The sequence below is a fragment of the Bufo gargarizans genome, chromosome 6 (assembly GCF_014858855.1).
Source record: "Bufo gargarizans isolate SCDJY-AF-19 chromosome 6, ASM1485885v1, whole genome shotgun sequence".
NCBI lineage: Eukaryota > Metazoa > Chordata > Amphibia > Anura > Bufonidae > Bufo > Bufo gargarizans.
The window spans coordinates 378,763,567-378,776,567 of NC_058085.1; the positions used below are offsets into that span (position 1 = coordinate 378,763,567).

General features: G+C 52.6%; 1 protein-coding gene across 33 annotated transcripts in view; it reads left to right on the top strand.

Annotated features, from left to right (window-relative positions):
• ABLIM1 (actin binding LIM protein 1) overlaps window positions 1–13,001 on the top strand; it is a 241,197-nt gene that overhangs the window by 125,285 nt on the left and 102,911 nt on the right. For all 33 annotated transcript variants that reach the window (XM_044296708.1, XM_044296719.1, XM_044296709.1 and 30 more), the window contains 2 exons: window positions 2,499–2,682; window positions 2,877–2,989. In XM_044296708.1, coding sequence (XP_044152643.1) covers window positions 2,499–2,682; window positions 2,877–2,989 — 297 coding nt within the window. The remainder of the gene's footprint in view (window positions 1–2,498; window positions 2,683–2,876; window positions 2,990–13,001) is intronic.

A 13,001-nucleotide genomic window follows, 5' to 3' on the forward strand; every position in this document is an offset into this window, starting at 1 on the left:
GGGAGGAGATCTTTGGGGATTTGGGGGAGAGGGAGGAGATCTATGGGGATCTGGGGGAGGAGATCTATAAGGATCTGGTGGAGGGGGATGAGCTCTATGAGTATCCGGGGAGGAGATCTATGGGGATCCAGGGGAGATCTATGGGGATTCGGGGAGGAGATCTATTTGGATCTGGGGAGGAGATTTATGGGCAATCCGGGGGAGGGGGAGATCTATGGGAATCTGGGGGAGGGGGAGGAGATCTATGGGGATCTGGGGGAGGAGATCTATGGTATCTGGGGGAGGGGTAAATGATCTATGGGGATCCGGGGAGGTGGAGGAGATCTATGGGGATCCGGGGAGGTGGAGGAGATCTATGGGGGTCCGGGGAAGGTGGAGGAGATCTATGGGGGTCCGGGGGAGGCGATCTATGGGGGTCCGGGGGAGGGGGAGGAGATCTATGGGGATCTGGTGAAGGGGTAAATGATCTATGGGGATCCGGGGGAGGGGGGGTAATTGAGCCGTTGCCTCCCCCCTGCATCGCCAGTGTGACCAGCGCCCCCCTTGACTTGCGCCCCGTGTGGTGGCACCCCTTGCCCGGCCCTAGAAACGGCCCTGGTAATAACGACCCTTATTAAACAGGTTCCGGACAGACGGGCAGTTCTCCATCGCTGAGCGTTACATTTGTAGTAATGACGAGCGCTCCTCCCGCTCCTGTCTATGGGGATCCAGGGGAGATCTATGGGGATCCGGGGGAGGGGAGGAGATCTATTTGGATCTGGGGGAGGAGATCTATGGGGATCCGGGGGAGGGTGAGATCTATGGGCATCTGGGGGAGGGGGAGGAGATCTATGGGGATCTGGGGGAGGAGATCTATGGTATCCGGGGGAGGGGTAAATGATCTATGGGAATCCAGTGAGGTGGAGGAGATCTATGGGGATCCAGGGGAAGGGGAGGAGATCTTTGGGGATTTGGGGGAGAGGGAGGAGATCTATGGGGATCTGGGGGAGGAGATCTATGGGGATCTGGGGGAGGGGGAGGAGATCTATGGGGATTTGGGTGAGAGGGAGGAGATCTATGGGGATCTGGGGGAGGAGATCTATAAGGATCTGGTGGAGGGGGATGAGCTCTGAGTATCCGGGGAGGAGATCTATGGGGATCCAGGGGAGATCTATGGGGATCCAGGGGAGATCTATGGGGATCCGGGGGAGGGGAGGAGATCTATTGGGATCTGGGGGAGGAGATCTATTGGGATCTGGGGGAGGAGATCTATGGGGATCCGGGGGAGGGTGAGATCTATGGGGATCCGGGGGAGGGTGAGATCTATGGGCATCTGGGGGAGGGGGAGGAGATCTATGGGGATCTGGGGGAGGAGGAGATCTATGGGGATCTGGGGGAGGAGATCTATGGTATCCGGGGGAGGGGTAAATGATCTATGGGGATCCGGGGAGGTGGAGGAGATCTATGGGGGTTCGGGGAAGGTGGAGGAGATCTATGGGGGTCCGGGGGAGGGGGAGGAGATCTATGGGGATCCGGTGAAGGGGTAAATGATCTATGGGGATCCGGGGGAGGGGGGGTAATTGACCCGTTGCCTCCCCCCTGCATCGCCAGTGTGACCAGCGCCCCCCTTGACTTGCGCCCCGTGTGGTGGCACCCCTTGCCCGGCCCTAGAAACGGCCCTGGTAATAACGACCCTTATCGGACAGGTTCCGGACAGATGGGCAGTTCTCCATCGCTGAGCGTTGCTACAAACTGCTGTCGGCGTTACATTTGTAGTAATGACGAGCGCTCCTCCCGCTCCTGTCTATGGGGATCCAGGGGAGATCTATGAGGATGCGGGGGAGGGGAGGAGATCTATTTGGATCTGGGGGAGGAGATCTATGGGGATCCGGGGGAGGGTGAGATCTATGGGCATCTGGGGGAGGGGGAGGAGATCTATGGGGATCTGGGGGAGGAGATCTATGGTATCCGGGGGAGGGGTAAATGATCTATGGGGATCCAGTGAGGTGGAGGAGATCTATGGGGGTCCGGGGGAGGGGGAGGAGGAGATCTATGGGGATCCGGTGGAGGGATAAATGATCTATGGGGACCTGGGGGAGGGGAGATGAGCTCTATGGGGATCCAGGGGAGGGGGAGGAAATCTATGGGGATTGAGGGAAAGGGGAGGAGATCTATGGGGATCTGGGTGAGGAGATCTATGGGGATCCGGGGGAGGGGGAGGAGATCTATGGGGATCCGGGCGAGGGGAAGAAGATTTATGGGGATCTGGGGAGGGGATATAAAATTTATGGGGATCTGGGGGAAGGGGAAGAGATCTATAGGGATCTGGGGAGGGGATATAGAATCTATGGGGATCTGGGGGAGGGGGAGATCTATTGTGCTCCTCGGGAGGGTTCTGAGGTCTCTAGGGCCCCTTGGAGCCATTTTAGGAACATGATGGTTTATAATGGCCGTGTTGGTTGTTTCTCCTGTTTGGCACTCGTCCGTTTTCTCACTTTACGTATTTTCTATTTCTGCAGTTTGTGGCTGTGACTTGGCGCAGGGTGGCTTCTTCATCAAGAACGGGGAGTATCTATGCACGTTGGATTACCAGCGCATGTACGGGACGCAGTGCAGCGGCTGCGGAGAGTTCGTGGAGGGAGAAGTGGTGACGGCGCTGGGAAAGACCTACCACCCCGCCTGCTTCGCCTGCACTGCCTGCAAGTAAGTCCTGCAGTGGCAAAGCCACAAGTACGCCGAAATAACGTAAACTGGTGACAGTGTGATTTAGAAGTCGCCATATTGTAGTGCAGCTCAGCTATACGGCAGATGTCACCATTTTTGGTGCTATTTTTGGACCTTCTGCAGATATTGACATATTTATAGAAATTATCCCTCATGTTCTCCCCTCTCTGCAGACGTCCTTTTCCACCTGGAGATCGTGTGACATTCAATGGGAGAGACTGTCTGTGCCAGGAGTGTGCCGCCCAACCGATGTCTCCTGGAGCAAAGGAGCTGTCTGCACCCAGCAGTAAGTGTCCCCTCTGCGTCCTCCTCATATATGAACTCAAGGGCCACTCCACCTGATTAATAGTGATGGTAGAGATGGGAGCCAACCTGGAGCTCCTCCCCTTCTCTGCTGCCTGGAGCTCCTCCCCATCTCTGCTGCCTGGAGCTCCTCCCCATCTCTGCTGCCTGGAGCTCCTCCCCATCTCTGCTGCCTGGAGCTCCTTCCCATCTCTGCTGCCTGGAGCTCCTCCCCTTCTCTGCTGCCTGGAGCGCCTCCCATTCTCTGCTGCCTGGAGCTCCTCCCCTTCTCTTCTGCCTGGAGCTCCTCCCCTTCTCTTCTGCCAGGAGCTCCTTCTCTTCTGCCTGGAGCTCCTCCCCTTCTCTTCTGCCTGGAGCTCCTCCCCTTCTCTTCTGCCTGGAGCTCCTCCTCTTCTCTTCTGCCTGGAGCTCCTCCCCTTCTCTTCTGCCTGGAGCTCCTCCCCTTCTCTTCTGCCTGGAGCTCCTCCCCTTCTCTTCTGCCTGGAGCTCCTCCCCTTCTCTTCTGCCTGGAGCTCCTCCCCTTCTCTTCTGCCTGGAGCCCCTCCCCTTCTCTTCTGCCTGGAGCTCCTCCCCTTCTCTGCTGCCTGGAGCTCCTCCCCTTCTCTGCTGCCTGGAGCTCCTCCCCTTCTCTGCTGCCTGTACGTCTACAACAGAACGGAACTGTTCTGCTCCTGGACGGCGGCGACATAGTAAAGCAGTAGTAAAAATCTGATGAAACTGGACATATTTGGTATTGCCGTGGTTGCACCGACCCCCAGATTAGAGGTAAGGCTAGCTTCATACCAGCGCTTGACATCTCCAGGCTGTTCAAGCAGGGAGCCGCCTGCCGGAGATGTCAAGCGCTAGTGTGAACACAAAGTGCAATGGCGGGACTGCCGGTAATAAGTTATATGTACCCAAAATGGCGACATTGAAAATACGCTCTGCGAACTACAAGCCCGATACGGCTCCAGTCTCAGAAAACTAAAAATGTTACGGCCTATGGGGATCGGTGCAGCGGAGATGCAGAAGAATGAGGCCAGAAGGAAAAGTGTAAAACTCTTTCTTACTAAGTGCAACGTGGACCTTCAAATACATTTAGTAGTAGCAGGTTTTAAGTGCAATCTTTTCTGGCACCAGCAAGGATATGGAGGTAGATTGGATGGTGGCAATTTGTCCCCTAGGTGATACTGGCCCAGTACTGGTCTGGGTGATGGGTGTCTTGGCTGTAGTCCCTCACCGTGCAGCAGTGTCTTCGGTGCTGGTTGTAGCCGTTCACTCCGCTGTCTTCTCAAGGCTTCACGTGAGGCAGATGAATCAGTGATGTCTCTGGGGAAGGAGCTCCTCAGGTCGCCTCCTCTCCTCTCTGGGGACAGGACAGGAACTGCCCCTCCTGGAAGGAAGTAGGGCCAGCCCACTCCTAGCGAGAGGGGGGGAACAAGGGGGATAACCCTGTCCTTGCCAACCATTCCTTGCTGGATGCAAAGAATAAGATAGATAACATTATAACACAACTGTAGTACTTCCAGAAAAAGCAGCCCCTGGCTCACTGCTGCCCCCGAGCAGCCCCCAGGATGTCTGACGCGCTGTAGCCATGTGACAGGCGGTCTCAGTAACGCGATGGTGTCCCCAGAGGACGACACAGCTCGAAAAGCACATGCTGCTCCCTACACCAGCAAGGGTTAACCAGCGCGGCAGCGGACAGATGTGCTGTCATTTTAAGGGATATCAGGGGCTCATATTTATGGCGCCCGTTCCATGTGGTCGCGCCGAGCTGTCCCCTTATTTCAGGCAGATTCAGTAAATTCTGCTGGAACGCTCACTGTGAACATACGAGGCGCGGCGCCTCCATCTGTTACCGGACCGCGGCCACGCACACGAGACAAGCAGCTTCTGGCGGCTTCTGCTCTCCGTCCCCCGCAGCTCGTTATCTGCTAACCCACCGCCAAATTAGAGCCGATTACCACAGAGGTGCCCCAAATATCAACCGTCCGTAAAGGGGAAGAGCCCCCAAATATCAACCGTCCGTAAAGGGCAAGACCCTCCCAAATATCAACCGTCCGTAAAGGGGAAGAGCCCCCCAAATATCAACCGTCCGTAAAGGGGAAGACCCCCCGAAATATCAACCGTCCGTAAAGGGGAAGACCCCCCAAATATCAACCGTCCGTAAAGGGGAAGACCCCCATAATATCAACCGTCTGTAAAGGGGAAGACCCCCTAAATATCAACCGTCCGTAAAGGGCAAGACCCTCCCAAAATATCAACCGTCCGTAAAGGGGAAGACGCCCCCAAATATCAACCGTCCGTAAAGGGGAAGACGCCCCCAAATATCAACCGTCCGTAAAGGGGAAGACCCTCCCAAAATATCAACCATCTGTAAAGGGGAAGACCATCCCAAAATATCAACCGTCCGTAAAGGGGAAGACCCTCCCAAAATATCAACCGTCCGTAAAGGGGAAGACCCTCCCAAAATATCAACCGTCCGTAAAGGGGAAGACCCTCCCAAAATATCAACCGTCCGTAAAGGGCAAGTCCCCCCAAATATCAACCGTCCGTAAAGGGCAAGACCCCCCAAATATCAACCGTCCGTAAAGGGCAAGACCCCCCAAATATCAACCGTCTGTAAAGGGCAAGACCCCCCAAATATCAACCGTCCTTAAAGGGCAAGACCCCCCAAATATCAACCGTCCGTAAAGGGCAAGGCCCCCCAAATATCAGCCGTCCTTAAAGGGGAGTGTCCCGCTAAATATAAAACGTCCTTGAACAGGAAGTGACCCCCAAATATAAACCCATCCTTAAAGAGAAAGCATTGCCCCCGAAACATGAATTTATACTTAAAGGGGAAGGGCACAGTCCATCCTTTCCCAGTATAAATGTCATACAGTATTTAGATGTGGAACTGGGAATCTTGGTTTATTTGTCTTGCCCTCATCGTGAGTTACTTTATGTATTATGCTCCGGTCACATCCAGAGCTGCAGTTATATTCTGTCATACATTCCATTCACATCCAGAGCAGCAGTCACCATTCTTTTAAGTTCTTATGCTCCAATCACTTCCAGAGCTGCATTTATAATTCAGCTGCCTGCCTCTGGTAATAGTCATACACCCCTGAGCACCAGTGCGGAGATCCCACGATGCCATACAGCATCGAATGCAAAGTTCTTTCAGAAACACTACAACTCCCATTATGCACCACAGTGGGGTAATGTCTGCGTAGCTAGTGAGCTCCTGCTAAATTGGAAATGCAGCTTTAGAAGTGACTGGAGCATAAGATCAGAAGAAGATTCTGTGAAGTTCAGAGATTTCTGGAAAGTTTCTGCTCTCTGTTTTCTGTCCTTGGGGAATTCCTGACCTTGTGTTGCCTCGTCCCTCAGCAGTTCCTCCTGGCAGTACAGTCCTGGCATTTTACCTGTGGAAGAAGCCGGAACCCAATAATCCCCAGGAAATGTTAACCCCCGAGCCACCCTCTGCTGTCAGGACATCGCCCTATGGCCGTCATTACTCCTGACTTTCCCGGACTCCCAGGTGGTAAATCTGGGGGTTCTGTTATCGCTGGGGAGGACAACCCCTCCTTCGGACCGATGAGGCCAGACCGTGTGCTGTAGTTACGCCCCCCAACTGGGAAGAACTGACCGGGGACTGACGACCCGCAGCGTGAAGGGACCCCTCCTTATTAGACGGGCGGCCCCGCCGCGGCTCTAGGATAGACTATGAAAGACATGAACTGCGGCCGAATGTCTTGTGTCAAATGCGATGTGACAGTCAGACGTGGACACAGAGGGAGCGTGTCACAGCAGATCTACTCACCGCGCCCGGACGCTGCGCTGGGAAGTCGCCGCTGCAGTCACCATGAGGAGAGGGGATTAAACCCTGAGACTCGCTGCAAATAATCCTCACTAGTATCCAGCAGCCTGCGCCGCAAAACTAGCCAACGATGGGAACCGCAAACATAGCCAACGATGGGAACCGCAAACATAGCCAACGATGGGAACCGCAAAACTACCCAACGATGGGAACCGCAAAACTACCCGACGATGGGAACCGCAAAAATACCCAACGATGGGAACCGCAAAAATACCCAACGATGGGAACCGCAAAACTACCCAACGATGGGAACCGCAAAACTACCCGACGATGGGAACCGCAAAAATACCCAACGATGGGAACCGCAAAAATACCCAGCGATGGGAACCGCAAAAACTACCCGACGATGGGAACCGCAAAAACTACCCGACGATGGGAACCGCAAAAACTACCCGACGATGGGAACCGCAAAAACTACCCGACGATGGGAACCGCAAAACTACCCGACGATGGGAACCGCAAAACTACCCGACGATGGGAACCGCAAAACTACCCGACGATGGGAACCGCAAAAACTACCCGACGATGGGAACCGCAAAAACTACCCGACGATGGGAACCGCAAAAACTACCCGACGATGGGAACCGCAAAACTACCCGACGATGGGAACCGCAAAACTACCCGACGATGGGAACCGCAAAACTACCCGACGATGAGAACCGCAAAAACTACCCGACGATGGGAACCGCAAAAAATACCCGACGATGAGAACCGCAAAAATAGCCAACGATGGGGACCGCAAAAAATACCCGAAGATGGGAACCGCAAAAAATAGCCAACGATGGGAACCGCAAAAACTACCCAACGATGGGAACCGCAAAAAATACCCGACGATGAGAACCGCAAAAATAGCCAACGATGGGGACCGCAAAAAATACCCGAAGATGGGAACCGCAAAAAATACCCGACGATGGGAACCGCAAAAAATACCCGACGATGGGAACCGCAAAATATACCCGAAGATGGAAACCGCAAAAATAGCCGACGATGGGAACCGCAAAAATACCCGACGATGGGAACCGCAAAAAATACCCGACGATGGGAACCGCAAAAAATACCCGAAGATGGGAACCGCAAAAAATACCCGAAGATGGGAACCGCAAAAATAGCCGACGATGGGAACCGCAAAAATAGCCGACGATGGGAACCGCAAACATAGCCGACGATGGAAACCGCAAAAATTACCCCCATAAGTGTCCGTCATCCACAGATCCCCCCATAACAGTGTCCGTCATCCACAGATCCCCCATAACAGTGTCCGTCATCCACAGATCCCCCCCATAACAGTGTCCGTCATCCACAGATCCCCCCATAAGTGTCCATCATCCACAGATCCCCCATAACAGTGTCCGTCATCCACAGATCCCCCATAAGTGTCCGTCATCCACAGATCCCCCCCATAACAGTGTCTGTCATCAACAGATCCCCCCATAACAGTGTCCGTCATCCACAGATCCCCCCATAACAGTGTCCGTCATCAACAGATCCCCCCCATAAGTGTCCGTCATCAACAAATCCCCCCATAAGTGTCCGTCATCCACAGATCCCCCCCATAACAGTGTCCGTCATCCACAGATCCCCCCATAACAGTGTCCGTCATCCACAGATCCCCCCATAACAGTGTCCGTCATCCACAGATCCCCCATAAGTGTCCGTCATCCACAGATCCCCCCATAACAGTGTCCGTCATCCACAGATCCCCCCATAACAGTGTCCGTCATCCACAGATCCCCCCATAACAGTGTCCGTCATCCACAGATCCCCCCATAACAGTGTCCGTCATCAACAGATCCCCCCCATAAGTGTCCGTCATCAACAAATCCCCCCATAAGTGTCCGTCATCCACAGATCCCCCCATAACAGTGTCCGTCATCCACAGATCCCCCCATAACAGTGTCCATCATCCACAGATCCCCCCATAACAGTGTCCGTCATCCACAGATCCCCCATAAGTGTCCGTCATCCACAGATCCCCCATAAGTGTCCGTCATCCACAGATCCCCCCATAACAGTGTCCGTCATCCACAGATCCCCCCATAACAGTGTCCGTCATCCACAGATCCCCCCCATAACAGTGTCCGTCATCCACAGGTCCACCCGTAACAGTGTCCGTCATCCACAGATCCCCCCGTAACAGTGTCCGTCATCCACAGATCCCCCCGTAACAGTGTCCGTCATCCACAGATCCCCCCATAAGTGTCCGTCATCACAGATCCCCCCATAAGTGTCCGTCATCCACAGATCCCCCCATAACAGTGTCCGTCATCCACAGATCCCCCCATAACAGTGTCCGTCATCCACAGATCCCCCATAAGTGTCCGTCATCCACAGATCCCCCCATAACAGTGTCCGTCATCCACAGATCCCCCCATAACAGTGTCCGTCATCCACAGATCCCCCCCATAACAGTGTCCGTCATCCACAGGTCCACCCGTAACAGTGTCCGTCATCCACAGATCCCCCCGTAACAGTGTCCGTCATCCACAGATCCCCCCCATAAGTGTCCGTCATCAACAGATCCCCCCCATAACAGTGTCTGTCATCCACAGATCCCCCCATAACAGTGTCCGTCATCAACAGATCCCCCCCATAACAGTGTCTGTCATCCACAGATCCCCCCATAACAGTGTCCGTCATCCACAGATCCCCCCATAACAGTGTCCGTCATCCACAGGTCCCCCCGTAACAGTGTCCGTCATCCACAGATCCCCCCGTAACAGTGTCCGTCATCCACAGATCCCCCCGTAACAGTGTCCGTCATCCACAGATCCCCCCATAACAGTGTCCGTCATCCACAGATCCCCCCCATAAGTGTCCGTCATCAACAGATCCCCCCATAAGTGTCCGTCATCCACAGATCCCCCCATAACAGTGTCCGTCATCCACAGATCCCCCCATAACAGTGTCCGTCATCCACAGATCCCCCATAAGTGTCCGTCATCCACAGATCCCCCCATAACAGTGTCCGTCATCCACAGATCCCCCCATAACAGTGTCCGTCATCCACAGATCCCCCCCATAACAGTGTCCGTCATCCACAGGTCCACCCGTAACAGTGTCCGTCATCCACAGATCCCCCCGTAACAGTGTCCGTCATCCACAGATCCCCCCCATAAGTGTCCGTCATCAACAGATCCCCCCCATAACAGTGTCTGTCATTCACAGATCCCCCCATAACAGTGTCCGTCATCAACAGATCCCCCCCATAACAGTGTCTGTCATCCACAGATCCCCCCATAACAGTGTCCGTCATCCACAGATCACCATTAGTTCCAAACCCACCAAAAGCACACTTTTTGGTTAAAAATATTTTTATCTTTTTTTCCTCCCCAAAAACATAGGTGCGTCTTATAGGGCGAAAAATACAGTAATCACAAACAAAACGTACTGCACTTTCCTGCAAAACCATCAGTTTTTTCCTGAACAGATCCGGAGAGAATCCGTAACGCTCGTGTGGAAGAGCGCCCTGTGCCTGAATGCATCTGTAGATTGTCAGCTCTTTGGGTCGGGTTTTCTCTGTGTCATTTTACAGGACATTGGTACATAGATCTAACAGGAATGGGGTGGGGGGTTGTGGGGCCCCCATTTGTCCTGGCCCCTGGGAGGTCTGTCCGTAGCAGCCATAGCACATGTGCTGGGAGCAAAGGGTTAATAAAGCAGATGCTGAGGGGCCCGCGGGAGAATGGGGGTGTCCTCCAGCCAAGTGGGCAATCAGCGACGTCACTCTGCAGAACTCTTAGGGCTCATGCACACGACCGTTGTTGTTTTGCGATCCGTTTTCCACGGATCAGTTGTTCCGTACCTGAGGTATTTTTTTTTCTTTGATTTAAGTCCTCTTCCGTTCCGTTATTCCACAAAACAAATCCGTATGGTTTCCGTATGCAATCCGTTTTTTTGCGGAACGGAAACAGTAACTTATTAATCACCAAACACATGAGCAATATGGGATCGGCATAACATTTCTACAGTATGGATCCACGAAATACGGATAAAATACGGATGACATACGGATGTGTTCCGTGTTCGTTCCGTATTTTTTGCGGACCCATTGACTTGAATGGGGCATCGGACCGTGATTTGCGAACAATAATAGGACATGCCCTACTTTTTTGTGGAACGGAAATACAGAAACGGAATGCACACATACGGTCCGCAAAACAACCCAGAATGGAAGCGGAAAGGAAATACGTTTGTGTGCATAAGCCATTAGGTTCCGTTTTTTGCGTTCCGTATACAGACCTTATACGGAAACATTCATTTCAATGGATTCGCAAAAAAAAATAAGATACTCCGTATGCCTTCCGTTTCCACATTTCTGTTTTTCCGCTCTGTTCAAAGATAGAACATGTTCTATTATTGTTCGCATGACGGACAAGGACAGTACTGTTCTACCAGGGGCCAGCTGTTCCGTTTCGCAAAAAACGGAATGCACATAGACGTCATCCGTATTTTTTGCTGATACGTTTTTTGGGGACCGCATTTATTGAAAAAGCCATACGGTCGTGTGCAGGAGGCCTTAACTAGGCTGCGCTCAGACGGAGGATTTCAGCTCAGGTTTCAGTGGATTCAGTGCTGAAAACCGAGCCGAAGCTGCCTCTATTGTTTTCAATGGGAAGCTGTGCCGCGGTCCATACCGTACCAAGAATGTATAGGTCCGATCCTGGTGCGATCATGACGCGGCCCCACGGACAGAGGCTCACCGTTCACTTCCATTCAATGGCGCTAAACCTCAAGCACCCGCAGCAGTTCTGCTCTGGGATACGCAGGAGATTAATTTGTGAACAAAATCCTCCATCTGAACCTACCTTTAGGATATATTCCGCCAAACACTGCGCCCACCTCCATATACCGCACAGAGCAGGGTCCTGTGTGCTGCAACACCGCCACCTAGTGGACGTGTCCTGTCACTACAAAGTCCTGGAGTGCAGCGCTGCCACCGTGTGGACATATCTGGTATTTTGTGTCAGCTACTTCACTGCCGCATCCTGGTGACTCTGTCTGTGCCTGTCAGCAGTATCCTTTCCTGAAATACTCTGTGCTACTAAGAATCCTGCTCCCTCCACTGCGTAAGGCTGGCTTTACATACCGAGATTACATGCACAACTGGAGTAACTTGTTTATTAAACTTCAAGTGTCGCAGTGTGCAAACGTTCCCGTGCGTCTGGTTCAGGTAGTTAAAAATTGTGAATGAAGATCTTCTGCGAGCTGAAAATGTATTTCATAAACTGTTAACATTGCCTCTGATTACGTACCACCACTAGGGGGAGCTCACTATATACAGATTATACAGTCACCACTAGAGGGAGCTCACTATATACAGATTATACAGCCACCACTAGAGGGAGCTCACTACATACAGATTATACAGTCACCACTAGGGGGAGCTCACTACATACAGATTATACAGTCACCACTAGGGGGAGCTCACTACATACAGATTATACAGCCACCACTAGAGGGAGCTCACTACATACAGATTATACAGCCACCACTAGAGAGAGCTCACTACATACAGATTATACAGCCACCACTAGGGGGAGCTCACTATATACAGATTATACAGTCACCACTAGAGGGAGCTCACTATATACAGATTGTACAGCCACCACTAGAGGGAGCTCACTATATACAGATTGTACAGCCACCACTAGAGGGAGCTCACTACATACAGATTATACAGCCACCACTAGGGGGAGCTCACTACATACAGATTATACAGCCACCACTAGAGGGAGCTCACTACATACAGATTATACAGCCACCACTAGAGGGAGCTCACTACATACAGATTATACAGCCACCACTAGAGGGAGCTCACTACATACAGAGTATACAGCACCACTAGAGGGAGCTCACTAACATACAGATTATACAGCACCACTAGGGGGAGCTCACTACATACAGATTATACAGCCACCACTAGAGGGAGCTCACTACATACAGATTATACAGCCACCACTAGAGGGAGCTCACTACATACAGATTATACAGACACCACTAGAGGGAGCTCACTACATACAGATTATACAGCCACCACTAGGGGAGCTCACTACATACAGATTATACAGCCACCACTAGAGGGAGCTCACTACATACAGATTAGACAGTCACCACTAGGGGGAGCTCACTACCATTACAGATTATACAGCCA